At 39.7% G+C, this 20,119-nt stretch overlaps 1 protein-coding gene across 3 annotated transcripts in view; it reads right to left on the bottom strand.

The window, feature by feature from the left end:
* The window catches only part of LOC122483080 (tubulin-specific chaperone cofactor E-like protein), a 161,266-nt gene that overhangs the window by 114,069 nt on the left and 27,078 nt on the right, over positions 1-20,119 (bottom strand). For all 3 annotated transcript variants that reach the window (XM_043579646.1, XM_043579644.1, XM_043579645.1), the window contains 6 exons: positions 19,723-19,872; positions 17,891-18,030; positions 11,222-11,403; positions 9,655-9,911; positions 6,955-7,081; positions 4,571-4,687 (listed from right to left, as the gene is read on the bottom strand). In XM_043579646.1, the coding sequence (XP_043435581.1) occupies positions 4,571-4,687; positions 6,955-7,081; positions 9,655-9,911; positions 11,222-11,403; positions 17,891-18,030; positions 19,723-19,855 (956 nt within the window). In that variant the 5' untranslated portion in view covers positions 19,856-19,872. The remainder of the gene's footprint in view (positions 1-4,570; positions 4,688-6,954; positions 7,082-9,654; positions 9,912-11,221; positions 11,404-17,890; positions 18,031-19,722; positions 19,873-20,119) is intronic.

Here is a 20,119-nt window from a genome sequence, read left to right as displayed (position 1 = left end):
GGAGTAAATACTCTTTCTTCTTTCCCTGAAAGCCAAAACACAGGAAGGTAACAAACTTACCTAACTGTAACTGGAAATGCAAAGACACAAGGTCTAACAGCGATTATTCATAGCAGATACAGAAAAATCAAGAATTCAAAGGCATGACTGTAAATGTGTGGGGGCAATGAAGTCTAGCAGCGTGTTGATGACTGACCAGTGACCAGAGTCTGTAGAGAGAGATGTAGAAATCTTGGCTGTGCCTGGCTTTCCAACAATCCTGCCTAAGCCTGATTTTCTAATCTTCCTGTCAATTCTGTGAGCTACATAGTATTCACTGTTCTTTTACTAAATTCATACCCTACTGAAGTTGGCCAGAGTTGATTTCTGTTGTGTGCACTCAGAAACTGGCACCAGGGAGATTACCAGCAAGAGCCCCGCAGGTAATTATAGGCAATTTGAAATTGGTTTTTGGCCTAGCAGGCCCAGCGAACGTCGTCTTAGTGTTCACGGAAGGAATTGTGCAAAGGCCTTGACATGGTGTAGTGAAGTAACTCATGACCACTTGTGGCCCCATGGAAAGCTCTAGGTGATTCAGAGAGTGCTGCCAAGAATAAAACAATGTGAATGGTAGGAAGAATTCAAGACTATGAGGCAGAGCATCTGCTACTCTAAGGGCATAAGACAACCTGAATCAAGAGAATATTAAGGTCAAATCCCTAGGAACTAGGCTCAAAGCAGACTGAAACCCAGGTACTTTAAAGAAAAGGGTCTTTTCTCTTACAACAATAAAGCTGAGGTAGCTATTAAAAACAAATGCACACAGTTTGATGCCCCAGGTTGCTGAATTACAGGCCAGTTAAATCTGTATCCATATCGGGACTGTTCTACGAAAGCTGAAGCACGGACCGGAAAGAGTGGGGACGGGGAGGAGAACGAACCGGAGTAGAGGTACATAGGAAGACTATGAGGGCTCGGGAACATCCTGAATCCCTAATCCTCACTCAGGCCCCTGGCTAGCAGGCCTAAAGAGACTGTTCCTCTCTTGCTTGAGAAGGCGGGAGAAACCCCTGCCTAAGGGAATTACCTTGCAAGAGTGAACGAATCCCTATTTGCCTCATCCTTACACACACACACACACACTCTGCTCCACTACCATCAGATCACAGTGTGCTCTGTGGGGTTGATTACAAAAACATCAAAGGAATTGCAAGAATTCGGTCATTTACGTGGACAAAATGCAGGAAATAAGTACAGGAATAGATTCCGAGTGTGCTGACCCAGGAAAGAGAAGCAATGTTAGATCTAGCTGATTTTGTTGATGTAAGTACAGTACCAGAGGTTCTGAGTTCAAAAAGGTAGCTTTAGTGGCTGGAAGTGGTTCTAAAATTTTGTCTAGTTGGATGATTAGAAATTGGACTCATGGTGGTCTATGCTAAACAAAGTTGAGATGCCACCCATTTGGGGGATAATGTGGAAGGAGAAAATAAAACACTTCAGGACACAGGAATGATGGAAATTATTGCCACCCATGTTATTCCTTCACTCATTCTCCATCTATGAACCAAAGGACCTAGAAGACACTTCCTTTTCCAAGGCCTTGAAAAATACATTCATGAGTAGAACACTCACACCTGTGAAAAATATTTTACAGACCAGTAAGGCACTGACAGTTTGCTCATTTCAATTTCAAGAAAAGTGGAAGACACTAAGCAGTGACATTTAACCACTAGTGAGTGGGAAAGGAGGCATAATTCCATAAACAGACAGCAAGGCCAGAGTGGTAATTAAAATAGCTTGAATCTTTTACAGTAGCTAATTGGTCACAGTCTTTAGGATTAGAATAAACAGGTTGTCTCATTTCAGGGAGAAAGAAATGTGTTTTCATTTGTACAAGGACTACATTAGGACAGGTAAGAATAATTTTTTATATGTAGAACTATGCGGAAAAGGTATCCTCATAGATGTTGGATAGTCAAAATGGCAGACTGTAATAGAGGTTCTTTTTGCTGAATTGCTCCTGTTTGGGGAAAAGTCCCAAGATCAGGCAAAGCAGGATTCTACCTCTCACTGCAGAAGCCAAAGTGGAACAGGTAATCCCTCTCCCTATCTCTCTGAAGACAAAAATGTGAGCACGTACCCTAAACACAGCCAATCAATTGGTCAGACACAGAGGCAAAGGTCAGCGAGAGATTATTTCCAGCACAGCCCATGCACAACCGCAAGCGTTCGGCGGTGAAGTCCAGCACTGTGGTGACTAGGGAGGACGGTGCCAGCAGAGGCACGTGAGGCCAAACACCAAGCGACACCTTGGCTGCTCTTGCTGTCCCTGGCTCCTGTCTATGCCTCGTTCTGCAGCTTGCCTAACAATTCTCGCAGTTTCTCAATATCCTTCCAGTAAATTCCTCCTGTGGTTGAAGATGATGGCCGTGACCCGAATTCAAGAACACGGACTAGTGCAGAGGTATATACGCACTTTAGGAAAATTATGCCGTCAGGACAGAAAACAACGTACTGCCTATATGTGCACTACTTCTTGCAGCAGGCTGGAAATTAAATAAACTAGAATGATGGGCTTATGCTCAAAGCCCAAATATTTACTTCTCCCGTTAATAAGTTAGAGTGAATCAAGTAAAACTATAGATGTTAGGTCATGTTTTACAAAAAAAAAAAAAAAAAAAAAAAAAGGTCATGGTGCTTAACCTATTATTTCTAGGTTGTATTAAAAGGCATGGTAATATTTATTTCTCCCTATTTGGCTGTCCTTAGCTGATTTTAAAAGGCAATCTTCAAAAATTTTAATTTGTCTCATATTTTTAAAATGTTTATGCTTTAAAATACTACTAACAAAACCACAGAATCTTTTTATATAAGTACTAGTTAAGCATTATAGAATGTTAACCCCCTCAAAGCGGTAAGTAATAGAAAACTCTGGGGAAAATTAGATATATTTAGTAAGGATGAATTGGAATCACAGAAATTTATAACCAGAAGATCAACTGACTAGACTCCCATTCAGTCCTAACTTGCATCCTGCTTGTCTAATGTGATTCGTGTTATTTGTTAAAGTCATTAAGGAAAGCATAGAACATTTTTGCTTAGTGGTTCTAGTTGCCAACACCTAAAAACCAGTTTGGGGGGCTATTTTTTCCTTGTATGTTTACCTATATCATACCTGTTACATTTCCTTTTACATTGACAGAGTATTAAATGTAGCTCCTTCCCAACCTTCATACACTATGGTGGGAATGTAAATTGGTGTAGCCATTGTGGAAAACAGTATGGAGGTCCCTCAAAGAGTTAAGACTCGAAATACCATATGATCCAGCTATCCCACTTTTGGGTACTTATCCAAAGAATTAAAAAAACATTAATTTGAAAAGATATGTGCACCTCTATGTTCACCGCAGCATTATTTACAATAGCCAAAATACGGAAGCAACTCAAGTGTCCATCGATAGATGAGTGGATAAAGATGTGGCACGTGCACAAGCACACGCGCGCGCGCGCGCACACACACACACACACACACACACACACACACACGCGCTGAAATATTACTCAGCCATAAAAAAGAATGACATTTTTTTTGCCATTTGTGACAACATGGATGTACCTAGAGGATATTAAACTAAGTGAAATAAATAAGATAAAGACAAATGCCATGTGATTTCACTTGCATGTGGAATCTAAAAACCAAAACCAACAAAGCAAAAAGCAGAATCTGACCTGTAAACACAGAGAACAAACTGGTGGTTGCCGGAGGAAGGGGGAAGGGGAATGGGCAAAACGGGCAAAGGGGACAGGAGGAGACAGGCTCCCAATGATGCCATGAGTGAAAGGTACAGGACGTAGAATGTAATGAATGGTATTGTGATCGTGTTGTATGGTCCCAGACGGTAGCCACACTGGTGGTGAGTGTAGCACAACACACACACTTGTTGAATCTCTCTGTTGCACACTTGTAACTAATGTGACATTGTGTGCCAACTATACTCAAATATTTATTTATTTTTATTTAATAAGCAAACATAAAAAAAAGGTAGTTGCTCCTCAAACTATGTGTAGTAACTCTTCGTATACTTAAAGGTGATTACTAATTCAGCCCTCCGCATTTCTCTTCATACTCAACCATCCTAATTCCTTTAGTATCTCCTTAAGCGTCTGTTTTCTAGTCCTTTCCCCGTATTCTCGAAACCTAATGCCTATTTGCCAAATCTTCCAAACTGCAGAACCTAGTATATCCTGAAAGCAGGTCAATGTGAAAGAAGAGACCAGTTTTTGGGTAGGTGAAGATGTGTCCCTGGAGAAGAGAATCAAACAGGAATCAATGACATGGAGCATGGGGGTGGAAGTGGTCAAATACTTACCCGACCATTCTTAATACAAGTGCAAGGTTAGAAGAAACACACTGTGGAAAACGAGATAAAATGGGTTTGCTTTGTGTTTCTTCCTTTTTTTTTTTTTTAACCTATCACCAAAGTCCTCTAAAAGGGTCGCGTAACAAATTATTACATTTGCTCTAAAGCAACAGTTCTTAAATTGCCTCAATACTTGCTAAAATGTAGCTAAACTGATGAGTAGTTTTTACCTGAATGGCACTTCTTCCTGTGGAACATCCACATAGTAACGGATAAAAAATCTCTCCGAATCTTCTCGCTCACCATCAGTAACAACACTGCCATTAAGTTTGGAGACGGACGGCAATCTGTAAGTAAAAACCAAAATAAAGACATGTTAAGATACTAAGAATATTCAGCTTTCGAAATAAAATCATTGGTTTGAGGCCCAGTCTTATTCTCTTGAAAGGACACATTTGATGTAACTCTGCTTATGTACAACTACCTACATGAACTAAAGTGGTATAGAATAAAAGGATCCAAAATGTCTAAAGTCTCGTTAAAAATTTATTTATTTATTTATTTATTTATTTATTTATTTATTTATTTATTTATTTATTTATTTTGAGAGAGAGACAGAGAGACAGAGACAGAGAGAGTGAGCAGGGAAGGGGCAGAGAGGGAGAGAGAATCCCAAGCAGGCTATGCACTGTCAGCACAGAGACTGACACAGGGCTCCAACTGAGAACTGTGAGATCATGACCTGAGCTGAAACCAAGAGTTGGATGCTTAACCAACTGAGCCACCCAGGTTCCCCTAAAGTTTCATTTTTAGATGTGACACTGACCTTTTATAATTATACCTTACCTTTCAAAATAAGATTCTAGCCAGCACTGTCCAACTTAAATATAATCCAAGCCACGTATGTAATTTTAAATTTTCTAGTAGCCTTATTTATTTAAAAATATTCATTTATTTTCTGGGAGAAACAGAGAGAGCAAGAAAGAGAGAAGAGAGAAAAGAGACAGAGAGAGAGAACACGAGGAGGCGAGGGTCAGAGTGTGAGAGAGAGAGAATCCCAAGTAGGCTCTGTGCTGTCAGCACAGAGCTCGACATGGGGCTTGATCCCATGAACTGTGAGATCATGACCTGAGCCAAAATCAAGAGTCGAACACTTAACTGACTGAGCCACTGGGCGCCCCTCTAGTAGCCATATTTAAAAAAATTAAAATACAACAGGTGAAATTAATTTTAAGGATATATTTTTATTTAACCCACTATATCCAGGATTTAATCATTTCAACCTGCGATCAATACTGACAAATAACTAATAGGATACTTAATGTTCTCTTTTTCATATAAAGTATTTGAAATCCCGTGTATATTTTTACACTTAGAGCACATCTCGATTCAGACTAGCCATAATTCAAGTGTTCAAAAGTCACACATAGCTAATGGTACCATAGTGGACAGCAGAGGTCTACAGAGTAGACAGTACAGGAATCAATTTACTATATTTACAACAGAATCACGTGAAGAAAATAAAGTATAAGGCCTACTACAAGACTTATTCTTTTTAGAAGGAAACTACGCTGAAATGTAATTCTTCAGTGAGATATTAACGTGTATGTTACAAAGCAGTAAGGATCTGTTAGGTGTTAGCTGGGTAGAAAGAGCAATACCCTGTTTAAAGAATACTCTGCTTTTTTAAATTTTTTCGTTTTTCAAGTTTTTATTTAAATTCCAGTTAGTTAACATGGATGTAATATTAGCTGCACGAGAATCTGGTGATTCCCCACTTACATACAATACCTGGTGCTCACCGCAAGTGCCCTCCTTAATACCCATCACCTTCACCTCCAGCAAACCTCAGTGTGTTCTCTACAGTTAAGAGTGTTTTCTGGTTGGCCCCTCTCTTCTCTTTTTTTCCCCTGTGTTCATCTGTTTTGAAGAACCACTCTTCTTTAGGGAACTTAAAGCCCCTTTCAAAACCGCTATGTATGGCACGCAAAGAGAACAAATGAAAGCTTCACGGCCCTTTACATCTCAGCCAAAATCTTACTGCTGCTAAAGGCTTATACAAAAATAAACACTCATTTCAGCAGTCTGGGAGAGGCAGAGATGGAGACACGAGAGGCAGGGGAGCCAGAGGAAGAACACAGCCGTGTGGTAGTCATGTTTAAGTCAATCTATATTCAAGGAGAAAACACAGATGCTGCTCTCTTAAGTTTCATAGAACTGACACCGTCCAATTTTTAGGTATTTACGCTTTAAATGACACTATGTTAACAGAGAAAATAAATACAACTAAAACAGAACTCATTCCCTATTATACCTACTTTTTCTCCATAATCCAAAACAGGGCTTCAAATATTGTTAAGTATTAAAAAGTGTAAAAATAGGATAGATTTGTGAGGGAATGTTTCAGTGCTCTTGGCAGGCCAATTACTTTTCACATTTTTCTCATCACACTGTGTTCTCTTTCTTCTGGGATTTGGAGCTACAGACGCAGCCCCTTCAAGTGCTGTCTGTTCAAGAGACGGGGAAACGTATGGTGCACTCCGGCTCATTAGTGCACCATCCCTTTAATGAAACAAGGCCCGAGAGAAGCAAGGAGAGTCATCAGACAACAGACCTGGCTATTACCAATTTCCTCCGCTCCTCGGTGGTATAGGGCTGCAGAAGAGGAATTCCTAATAATCTCACTTCTTCAAGTTTGGGGAATGAATTTAGTTTGTCAATGTCTTCCCAGGACTGCAAACCTGATTTGAGAAATATATCATTTAAGTAAATCCAGAAAAGCACACAAAAAAGAAGATTAACATAGAAAAAACTGCTTCAATTAATTTCTGAAATGTTAAAAATGATCGTAAACTAGTTAGAGATCCTGAAAATCTTCTTACATGCAACGACAGAACAGAATACAGTCAAACACCATAAAAACTTCCCTAGAGCCGCTCCTCTCCCTATGATTCCAGTGGTCAAGGAGAAGAGAGCTTCATTCTCCAACATCCTACTAAGGTACTGATTGTCCATCCAAATGGCCTTGTAAAGAGGGTCACTGCCGGTTTCTATAAGCACGATGTATGCCATGATTACATTAAAAGGGGGACGTGGTCAACTTTTTCACCAGATACAGACTCACAGAACATAATTACTGATCAGAGTTAATACTGTCAAACTCAAATTTTTACCTAACAAATTCTAAAATGGGGCAAGTTCAATAGAGCCAGAAAATAAATAATATCTTTCTTACATACTGCCCTCATTTTGGGGACAGGGAAAACAGATTTTAAAAGCAAAACAAACAAACAAAAGCAAAAACAGACAACCTGAACCACTGGGTCATGAGAACATGCAATAGATTAAGATTACTTAGTGCTAAAAGAAAAGTCTTCCTATGGCCCGTGAGCAAATATATCATCCAAGTCAATAGTTGGCACTCCCAGGAAAAACATGCCTGTAATAATGAACGTGGTCAATTTTATAACAGGCTCAGTCTATTTCAGAGAACAACACAGCCCCTTCCTCTCTCCATCAACCTGAAGCAAGGGTAAGCAGAGGAGTGATATATGAGGGCTCTGGTGTGTACTGTCCCAAGCCACCACTGTTCTCTTCCTTTCAGTTGTGTCATAAGCAGCTTCCTTATGCAAAACACTGGTTTTTAAAACCTCATTCCCACCCTTATGACTTCCATGGCAAATTAAGCTGTGCGTTTTTTCAATTGTAGATTAGAGTTGTTTTTAGCTACATAGGTTTTAAGAAATGGGCCGAAAGACAATGTCAAGAGAATGAGAAGAAAAGTCACCGACTGGAAGAAGAGATTGGTTAAAAACACATCTGATAAGGGATTGTTGTCCAAAATACACAAAGAACTCTTAAAACTCAACAGTAAGGAAATAAACAACCTGAACTAAAAAATGAGCAAATGACCCAGACAGACACCTCCCCAAGATGGCAAATAAGCATGGGAAAAGATGCCTGACGTCATAGGTCATTACAGAATTGCAAATTAAAACAAGATTCCACCAGCACACACCTAGAATGGCCGAAATCCAACACATCCACAGCACATAATGCTGACAAAGATGAGGAGCGGCAGCAAGTCTCATTCGTGGCTGGTGGCACGCCAAGTGGGGCGGCCACTTTGGAAGGCAGCAGGCAGTGTCTCATAAAACTACACATATTCTCACTGTATGATCCGGCAACCGCGTGCCTTGGCATTTACCCAGATGAAATGAAAACTTATTGTCCACACAAAACCCCGCACACAGAGGTTTACAGCAGCTTTATTAATAAGTGCCAAAACTTCGAGGCAACCAAGATGTCCTTCAGCTTGTGAATGGATAAACAAACTGTGGCAGAGCCACACAATGGAAAGTTACTCAGCGCTGAAAAGAAATGAGCTATCAAGCCATGAGAAGATATAGAGGACACTTAAATGCGTATTATGAAGTGAAAGAAGCTTATCTGAAAAGGCCACATACTGTATGAGTCCAACTATATGACATTATGGAAAAGGCAAAACTACGGAGACAGTCAAAAGGTCTCTGCTGTTTGCCAGGGATTGGGCGTATGGAGAGACGAACAGGCAGAACCCAGTGGATTGTTAGGGCAGTGAAACTTTTATGTATGATACTATAGTGACAGATACATGTCATTCCACGTTTGTCCCAAGCACAGAACACCAAGAGTGAGCCCTCATGTGAGATACGGACTTTGGGTGATGATGTGAAAATGTAGGCTTGATTAACAGATGTATCACTTTGGTGCTGGAATGTTGAGAGTGGGGAGGTTGTGCATGGGGGGGGGGGGGGGGTGCAGAGTATGCGGGAACTCGGTACTTCCTGCTCAATTCTGCTATGAATTTAAAACTGCTCTAAAACATAAAATTTATTAGTTAAAAAAAAATAGGCTAAAAATACTCATTTCTGGGAGACACAGAATCAAATGGCAGCAAACTGGCTACTAGAAGAGAAAAGTAAACACTTACAGGGTACGGTAGGTTGAAATTCCTTAACCTGAATCCAGACAAAATGGGCTAGTTTGTCATTCCTTGTACTCTGACTCTGCCTTTTACTGTCCAACTCATCAATCTGTCTCACTCCTTTCATGGTATGACCTCTTCAGCATATAAAACATAAACAGCTAATAAGATGCTATGCCACTTGGTATTTATCATTTACGAACACGGACGCCCTAAATTTAGCTAATCAACTGGCACCTGCATGTCACTCTTGAAAACGCATCCTACAAGGAGGCAGAGCCGTGACTGAAAGAAATACACTATCATTGATCTCATGTGTAAGCTCAGATCAATTTGCATGTACCTCACCTGACTTGTGGAGGCTGATGGATCGTAGATTCGGAAACAACCTGGCCAGTGAATCATCAGGCTCCTCAATAGCATTCAAATGATTGTTCGCCAGGACGAGAGTATCCAGTGAAGGAAACATAACTCCTAACTTTCGTATTTCAGTCCAGTCTTGGAGGTTATTGTCTGTTATATGTAGGAGCTTAAGAGAATGACAGCAAATAGAAGGACAAGACACTGTTTCATAGTCGTTAAGGCACAGGAAGAGCTCCTCCAAACTGCAGAGAAAAAAGGAAATATTTCATTGTTGAAAGCAGTTATGTTTCTACTTTGCACCTACTTTCATTTATTCCATAAATAAATAAGTGCCTACTGTGTGTGAGGCTCTGGTAGGTACTGCGGGCAAGACATAAAGATGTCTTTCTAAACCTTAAAATATAGCTGGAGACACAGAAGCCAAAACACATAAAACAGCAGAGAACGATATAACCCAGGATGATAACCCACTAAATTAATTTTGTGCTTAAATAACTAAATGCTAAATAAGGCAGTACTCACTCTAAGATAGCAGTTCACATAGGAGTGGAATTGAAATTGTAGTTAGAATAGTCAGGGAAGACTGCATGGCCTTGAAGGAAGGGCAGACTTGCAAAAGTTGAGAGGAGATGGAGGAAAATCCCAGAAACAATGTGAACGCAATGTGTGGAAACAGAAATATTAACTATCATTTACTAAATTCCTACCCTGAGCCAGGCCCTGTTCCAAGTGCTTTATAGACTGTACTATTTCTGCCAGGTAGATGTAGTTACACCCATTTCACAGACAAGGAAACGGAGTTCATTCGCTTCTCCACGGTCATATGGCCAGTAGGGGGAAGCAGGCTTTCCAAGCTCATTCTCTGCCATGCCAGGGGTTGTGTGAAGTGAGTGGCAACCAGTCTCATTAGAGGGATGGTGAGAAACTCAGATGGAGTAAATGGGGTGAGACCAGATTCAAAAGGCTTTGATAAGTTCCATATTTAGACAAAGAAACTACAGTTTCACATATTTCTTTAAGCTGCTTCCTTTGAATACTCATGTGTTTATTCAAAGCTACATACAAACAAATGTAAGAAAGCATTTCTAAACTGACAAACAAAAGCATAATTTCTTGTTTAAATTATCGAAAAGAGTTCCATTTTCCCATCAGGCCAGCGAGGCACTTAATCATCTGAGTGTTAATATATTTATAGATCGTATGATTTTTTCTTTTCGTCCCAAAGAAAAGCGCTGACGCAAAATTCTGAAATCAGGTAATCAGAAGATTAAAATGGAGAAAGGGTGGGTTGATCTAGAAATGATAAGTGCTTCTCAGGGATATTTTCTCGCCAAAGGATGACATATCTTATGTCTCGGTGCTACTCAACACTAAACAAGTATTCCAAAGAAAATGCTACTAAATTACCCTCCTTCTAAGTACTTCATTTTTCTAACTTCGTTCTCCACCCAATCTGCTGTTCTAGTGTTTCTGAGATGGGAGATCAGCAGTGATTCTATGTACTAACAAAGATGGCAACACAGCCCCCTCCCATCATGCTCTCTGAGCTTACTCGGGTAACTCCTGCAGTATCGTGTGGACCGTCTCCCAAGAAGCTTTGCTGTTGTTGAGGACAAGTTTGCGAACCCCAGAGAAGGACCCAGCACATGTTCTTTCTAAAACCGACAAATTCAGAGGGTTGGAACTCAGGTTTAGAAACTCCAACTGGGGAACATTTGACACAATTTTACTGACCTGGGGAGAAAAAAAGAAATGCATATCAGGCAGTAATCAGAGTTTTTAAATCGCAATCATGCTCATAAAGCTTAAGTGAGTGGGGCTCCAGGCAAAAGGCCATTCACATTAGGGAGTCGTGTTAGTGACGATACCTACAGAGGGGCGTAAGTAATTTCAACAAATCTTGGCAAAGAATTTAATCTTTCTATGAAAGAGTGACATAACTGAAAATTAATGGTACAAAAGAAAGACTTTACACGTTGCCTTTGGCAAGGTTTTTGATTCTGTTCTGGATGATACTCTCTTTGATAAATGGAGAAAAGATAATTTTGATGACGTTTTAGGCTGCAAGTTTCTAGAGACCTGAGACTGGGTCATGTAATTCTCTTTGAATTTCTCCTGCCTTTTGTCCTCAGTACAATATTAAGGCTAATTAAAGATTTATTGAAGAACACACGGTAACAGCTCAGGTGCTCAAAACTGACATAACCACAATCACTTAGAAACAGTTTCAACTTGGGGTGCCTGGGCAGCTCAGTCAGTTGGGCGTCTGACTTCCACTGAGGTCATGATCTTGTGGTTCGTGAGATCAAGCCCCGAGTCAGGCTCTGTGCCTCCCTCTCTCTCTGCCCCTCCTCCACTCATGCTCTACGTCTCAAAAATAAATAAAACATTTAAAATTTTTTTTTTTTAAAAAGAAAGTTTCAATTTGGCTCAAAGATGACCAAATTGGGGGCACCTGGGTGGCTCAGTTGGTTGAGCGTCTGACTTCAGCTCAGGTCATGATCCTGTGGTTTCACGATCTCGTGGTTTGTGAGTTCAAGCCCCACATGGGGCTGTCTGCTGTCAGGGCAGAGCCCACTTCAGATCCTCTGTCCCTCTCTCTCTGCCCCTCCCCCACTTGGCTCTCTCTCAAAAAAATAAGATAAAATAAGATGACCAAACTTTATATACACTCAAAAACAAAAAGCATCCATAACAAAAGAGAAAACATGATCATCAATTTAACGATTTAGCTAGAAACTTGGTAGGAAAGAAGATTTTTTTAAAAAAAGGAAATCAGCATTACTCACCTTAACTATTAGCTCTACATAGTACTAGTCTCTTTTTTTTTTTTTTTCAACGTTTATTTATTTTGGGGACAGAGAGAGACAGAGCATGAACGGGGGAGGGGCAGAGAGACAGAGGGAGACACAGAATCGGAAACAGGCTCCAGGCTCTGAGCCATCAGCCCAGAGCCTGACGCGGGGCTCGAACTCCGGGACCGTGAGATCGTGACCTGGCTGAAGTCGGACGCTTAACCGACTGCGCCACCCAGGCGCCCCTAGTCTCTTTTGATAAAGCTTATTTCACTCAGTTCTCAAAACAACTTGCAAGATAAACTATTTTCATTTTAACAAATGAAGAAAGTCAGGCTCAGGAATGTTAAATAATTTGACTAAGGTCTCAGCATCACAAGAACCCAACCTAGGATTTAAAAATCAGAGCCATGGTTCTTCCAACATACCACAACTAGATTATAAATACAACCAGAAAAAAAGAACGAGCTTAAACAAGTATGAAGTAAATGTTCAAAGCCCAGTAAATGTAGTAAGCAGCAAATAGGAAATGTGGTGATTAAACGTTATGAGAAATAGGACTGTTTTCAGAGTCAAAAAAAGCTAGGTTCAAACCAGGTTCCAACACTTCCTAGCTGTGTGGTCTGACAAGTTACTTTACCTCCCCAACTCTCCATTTCCTCATTTGTAACTTAGAGACAATAGGACCCACCTGTTTCACAGGACTGTTGGTGGGAATAAATGAGATACAGTGTAAAGCACTGAACCCAGTGTAGAAACTGATTTCCTTACCTATTCCCCAATAGGATGTAAATTCCATGAAAGCAGGGGATAGTTCACTACTGCACAGTGGGTACTTAATGTCTGCTGAATAAATTAATGGCACAACATCATTCAATAAATGTAACTATTCCTAACATAGTAAGTATAGTATGAACCAATCTGTCAACCCTGGCTGTATGTTATATCGTATGGAATATCCTAGAAAGATAAAATTGGACTATAGTCTAATAATTCAAGCAGGAAAAAATAATACATGTTACAAATAAAAATATTCTTTAAAAGGTTAAGGCTAAAAAGGATTTGGGGGTAACCTTACACTAATGATAAGATTTTAGAAAATATATTAATTACACAGGCAAATGTACTTCTAAAAATGTCCTACAAACAAACATTGAGCGAGTTTCTAGGGCAGTATACTGACTTACCTTTTTTAAACTCTAAAAAAAAAAAAAAAAGAAAAAGAAAAGAAAAGACTCCTTTAGTTAGAGTGATACAGCTGACCCTTGAACAACGCACAGGTTAGGGGCACCAACATCCCACAAAGTTGAAAATCTGCCTACAAGTTTTAACTCCCCTGAAACTTTACTGATAGCCTACTGTTGACAGGAAGCCTTAATGATAATGTAAACAGTCAATTAACTTATCTGTATGTTGTATGTATTATGGACTGTATTCTTACAATAAAGTGAGCTAGAGAAAATATGTTTTTGTTTCGTCTTGTTGTTTTAGTAATGTGTTTTGTTTTCATATAGAGAAATATAAAGAAAACTAAAAAAGGCCCCAATTCAACAGCCCGGTAATCCTTAATGAAGTCAAAACAGAACAGTAACAAAATGTTCACAGTTATGAAATTTGAACAGAACAAATTCTTGCGATTCTTCCCAGAAAAAAAAAATGCATGCATATTCCAACATATACACTTACATCTGTAGATATTTTAAGAATTTTTACAAAAGAGATCCTCTCTTTTACACCTGACCTTTTTTCTTCTCTTTTTCTTTTTTCTATATGTTTCAAGCTTTTATTTAAATCCTAGTTAGTTAACATATAGTGTAATATTAGTTTCGGGAGAAGAATTTAGTGATTCGTCACTTTCAGACAACAGCCGGTGCTCATCACAAGTGCCCTCCTTAGTACCCATCATTTGTTTAGCCCATCCTCCACCCACCTAGAGAAAATGTTATTAAGAAAACCGTAAGGAAGAGAAAATATATTTACAGTACTGTCCTGCAAGAAGCCTGCATGTAAGTGGACCCACACAGTTCAAACCTGCATTGTTCATGTGCCGAAACATGGAGTGAACTTACACGACCTTCTAGGTCTCTACAGTTCTATGATTTAATAGAGGAGCCTCTACTCTGCTTGTAAAAATGAAGAAACTAAAGTTTTAAGAAAAATGGGGAAAGGGTTGTAAGATAACAATCTGTAACTTATACCCAAGCTATTCTCTGCCTCACCTGAGGGGCTAATTCCTCCCTCCTCTCAACTACTTGGGTTAATTTCTCCTATAAAATGGTTTTGATAAGAAAGGGAGGAAAAAGGAGATGCCTTGGGAAATTCAAGTCAAAAGCTAAAAAATGCATCTTTTTTCACACACAGATGCCCAATTTTCAAAGGATGGAGACAAATCTTTGCCTCCCCTCACAGTATTACACTTCTCACTCATATTTATCTTTGTCCCTGAATATACATACAGTAGCCAGTAGTTTAAACTACAAAAGAAGTTACTTATAACATTAGTGACCATTCAAAACACGAAAAGAACAAACTATCTTATTTTGTCCCACATTGCTATATCAAAAACTGGCCAAAATAAACTGACTTAATGGCCAGGGATGAATTTATCGTTTCGGTGATCAGGTACACACACAGGTTGTAATGAGGTCGAAATGTAATGTCTTAAAACTGTGACCTATGAGGCATTTGTAGCCTGGCAGAGTTTAATCTATCCTAAAAATCAATATTCTTCTGCTGTCAGTGTTTCTCCCATCTCTCTGTGCTCTCTGATAGATATTCTAGAAGATTGGCATCAACTACAGTTAAAGCAAAGGACAAAATATAAAGGAATGATGAAAACAAAAATAAATTGGAAAACGGAAACCCGAATGGTAGCAGCAACAAAGATTTATTTGAAAACTGCCTGGATATACACTTATAGAGGACATGTAAGAATATACATACAGAGCACAAATGAACATATGACCCTCTGGCCACATGTTAATGGATGGAAAATATTTCGTGTAGACCTTTCTCTAAGCAGAGAAAAGGCTGAACTGCCTAGTGTAAACTCTGTGTTCTGATCCACGCTGACATAGATTGTTCTTCCGAGGCACCAGCTCGATCACTGTTAAACTGTTCTCACCACTTGGCAAAAGCTTAGCTTATGTATGTGCTCAAAGCACAAAACCTTGGTGAAATTTTACACTCCCAAAGAAACACATTTAAGGGAATCAGCCTGCGAACATAGGATGTGAAATGATTCAGAGGAAAATGTGGTCTGACTTGTCACCCGTGCAGGTTAAAGACTCTCCCAGGAGGTTCAGCAGCGACCACTGTGGGAATCCGGGAGACGGGGAGGGGTGAACCAGGCAGTTCTTGTTGCCTCTGTGCAGCATGGACACAGCATGCATGTCAACTAAGCATCTCAAAGGACCAAGAAGACAAAGACTGTAATTTGTTGAACAGTGAACTATACTAGTTGTTTAGATAAATGAATTAGTAAATAAATCCATGTACAAATAGAGATTATTTCTTGGAACACAAATCTGCATATATATTAACAAGTCACTTAAAAATCAAAGGACATGCATCTCAAAGAATTTGGTAAACATCTTAATAAAAATAGGAAATGTAACCAGAAGCACAGTTATCAGAGTAAACAAGACAATGAAACAGACAAATAATAAGAAAAGCTGAAGAAAACTAGGTCACCGACAGGTTTTTTTTAAACAAAAAAGCTGTCTTCGAATCTGTATGGCATTTAATACCCACAAAGCACCTCAATGATTAGTTTCATCTGCAGCCCCGTCTTAGAGATGAGCAAAGCAAAACACCAAAGGATTAAGTGAGCTTCTTAAGATCGCAGGAAAAGTTGGAGCAAGAGGTCTTGATCAATCCTTAAGATACAATCATTTGTTCATTAATGCATTCAACAAACATTTGAATACCTAGTACGACACTCTGGGTGCTGATGATAATAGAGACAAAAATCTCGACTTTTAATAAGCTCAGGGTCCAGCAGGAAAACTATCAAGAATACAAGTGACTGTACTACATTGTGATAAATGATCACATGTATCATAGCAGCATGATACAGGTGCTGGGATAATGTACTTCTGCCTGAATGAGAGCCAGGGAAAGTTTCATAGAGGAATAGTGACTTGGGCCAAGATACATGGGAAGGAAGAGGCCAGGGAGACAAGGAAAAGCAGCAGTGGACTGAGAATGAATAAAAGCAAGGAAGCTTTTCATGTCAAGAGTTTATCATGAGCTGCAAGAAAAAGCATATGGCTAAAGATGGAGATAAAGCTCTAAAAGTAGCCAAGGGCCATATGGTGGAAGGCTACATTTAGAGAGTTCAGATCTTAGCAACTAAAGGACTTTAAGCAGGAGAGTGTCATAATCTTATTCCATTTATTAAAAGGAGTCTGGTTGCACTATAGAAGACAGCTTATGGGAAGCCGGAAAATCCATCAGGAAACTTTCTCCACAGTTTAAGCAAGAAAGAAGATCCTAAATTAAGGCAGGAGAATGAATGAAGTAGGCAGAACTATTTTTCCCTAATTCTTTTTTATTTTTTTATTGGAGAGGGAGAGAGAGGGAGAGAGAGGGAGAGAGGGAGAGAGAGGGAGAGAGGGAGAGAGGGAGAGAGGGAGAGAGGGAGAGAGGGAGAGAGGGAGGGAGGGAGGGAGGGAGGGAGGAGAGAGAGAGAGAGAGAGAGAGAGAGAGAGAACCTTAAGCAGACTCCATGCTCAGCACTAAGCCTGACATAGGGCTCAATCCCATCACCCTGGGACCATGACCTGAGCCAAAATCAAGAGTCAGATGCTCAACTGAGCCACCCAGGCACCCCTTCTTCCCTAATTCTTAACAGTAGCTTCCACGAGGTAATTTTATCATCAGGTAGGCAATGTTATGTTGTTAATACTTTTATTTGTGTAGTTGGTTTGACTTACTCTGAGGTCAAAAGACATCGGGTCTGTCAAATCACCTATGAGACTTAATAGAATAAGGAAAAGTTTTAAAATATTCGTTTTAGAAAAGTTCTTAAAATTTGGAGTAAATTTCAGTAATAAAAATTAATATTTTTACAATCTTAGTTTTGAGCTCAAGCAATTTTTATGTGAATTTATAGTAATAAATGGTGAACGAGTGGTACAATGAACACAGGACGGGTAAACTAGTGAAACAGTAGAAACTCCAGTGCATTGTTGGCAGTCTACACCTCTGCAGCCTTATTAACCTCTAGATGCCTGGAATAAAGTTCCTTGGTGCTTTTCACATTAATGAAAAATTAGCAGTAACAATGTTAATTGAAAAAAAAAAAAAACCAACAGAACAGCCGAAGTAGTCAGTTATTTATCTTGAGACACAGAGCCAAGAATCTCCAGTGAGAACCAGAATTCAGTAGAATTCACCAAAATGCAGCAATATAAAAACTTTACCTCATGCCAGTCTTCGAGTTTGTTGTCAGAAAGATCTAGTTCCGACACATGAGCACAGAAGGCAGCAATTTCTTTTTCATCTCCTGCACATGTTATTCCACAGCTGTTCAACACCAGTACACTTGGGAGGTTGAGGCGATCTGAATCGGGGGCGGGGGGGGGGTGGGGTGGGGAACACAACACTTTCTAAATCAGCCTGATTCTGGTCTACATACATTCAGCCCCCAGGAATCAAAACCAAACAGCACAAAATAACACGAGGACCTGGAAAATACAGAATATGATGGGATCAAAGGGTACTGAATTTAACGGGAAGCAGTCAAATATGGACCAGGAGGAGAACAAAAGTACTGGACTAGTACAACCCAAAAAGGTTGCAGGCTTCCCCCCAGGGCAGGATTGCTGGTCTCAACTACAAACAACACAGCTATCATCCTTGCTATGATCTTATCATCTGAACACTAGAAACTGTGATTCATCTGGACTACCACTGCCTTCTAATTGGCCTCAATTCTTTCTTTTTTAAAATTTAGTTCAAAAGTATCATTCTGGATAGCTCTTTTCTCTCTGTCTGATGTGTATCTCCACCAATTGCTGCCCTTGAAAATTATTTCAAACCGTTAGTTAGTCTACTGTGAAATCACTCCTATTTTCAAATTCCTATCATTGAGGAAATCCTCCTCACTTAAGTGGATTCATTAAAAATCTACATCTCTTTCTCTCATACTTCTCTGCCAATCATTTCTGTTTCATATCCACGTAGAATGTGTCCTTTATGAAAATTAGACATTTAAAAATGCATCATTGTAATGGGAGAAAGTATTGCAGGGTCTTAAACTATTTAATGAATTTGGTCCAACTACTGCCTGATTCAAAAATACGTGTCAATAAAACCATGCTTCTTGCCCTAGGAAAAAGGACAGACATGAGAATTCAGCCACTCTTTCCCTATCTGGTATGAAATAAGGACTCACAAAGGAAACATTTGACTCACGGAGGCCTCAAATCATATAATTTTTCAACTCAGCACTTTCCAGTATCAAATTTTTCAGCATGGAAATGAAGCTTGAAAAAAAATGACTAAGAAAGCCACCTCTTTCTGCCATTCCAATTTATATGGAGTGATAAGACAGTTGTATTGAGGAACACAGGAACTAAAACACTGTCAATATTGATCTCCACACTCACCAAGAACTACATCCAAGAGCTGTTCAATACGCATGAGCCTAACACGTAAGTGAGAGACACATCTTGCACATTTCTAAATGCTGTAGATCTCTGCTCACACCATACCCCCTCTCCTAGATCTATGTCTTTATCTCCTCCCTAACCAAATTCTACATTCTTAAAGAGTCCGTTCAAGTCTCATAGCTTTGAACCCTTTCCTGGTCATATTTATTAACTCTCTCCTAAGTTTCTTTCCCAATCACTGTGCCAATCACTTGGCTCAACGTGAACTGCACATAACTGTGTTAGATGCTTGTAAATGTGAGTATCTTGTAATCCAATTAGGTTGTAAGGTCACTGAGGGCACAGGCCAGTCTTGGACTATCTCACATCCTCTGAAGTTCCTCGTCAGAACACATATTTGAAACATCACCACTCAGATATTGTTCGCCCCTCATGAGCGCAAGTAAGCCAGCTTCCAGCCAGTCTGTAGGAAAAGAGATCCTTTTGGGTTTTTCAAAAAACTGAAGTCCTAACAAGAAAGAAAGACTATGCAACTCGAATTCCAAAATAAAGGAAATAACTTACAAACAAGGCAATATCTGGTTTGATGTCCTAAGTACTAAGCTCCAGTAAATAAATGTTTTAGGTCACGTCTATCTTACCTTTCATAGGAGAGCCCTGAGGTGTGGCTGGGACGTGGACTCCCATCCCAGGACCACGACGGTAAGGAAAGTTTTCAGGACTATATTTTTCACATAATACTTGCATAAAACTCCTTCCACTAGGTTGATCCATCTTCCTTTCCTAAAATTCTACAAGAAACCAAGAAATCATCCAAGTTACTCATTTAGCATAGAAGAAATTTGTATCGCAAACCAATTATTTAGAATGCACCAGCCCAGGCAGTACAGACATATGAGACACAGTCAACGCTCCCAGGAATATACACTGTGGTGAGACCTTACGATATAGGGAGGCTACATATGTAGACAAATGACAGCAATGCAGTCCAGTATATGATAACTGCAATCCAGAATAACAGTGCCACAAGATGTTGAT

Source organism: Prionailurus bengalensis, chromosome D1 (genome assembly GCF_016509475.1).
Source record: "Prionailurus bengalensis isolate Pbe53 chromosome D1, Fcat_Pben_1.1_paternal_pri, whole genome shotgun sequence".
Taxonomy (NCBI): domain Eukaryota; kingdom Metazoa; phylum Chordata; class Mammalia; order Carnivora; family Felidae; genus Prionailurus; species Prionailurus bengalensis.
This window is presented reverse-complemented; position numbering and strand designations above follow the sequence as displayed.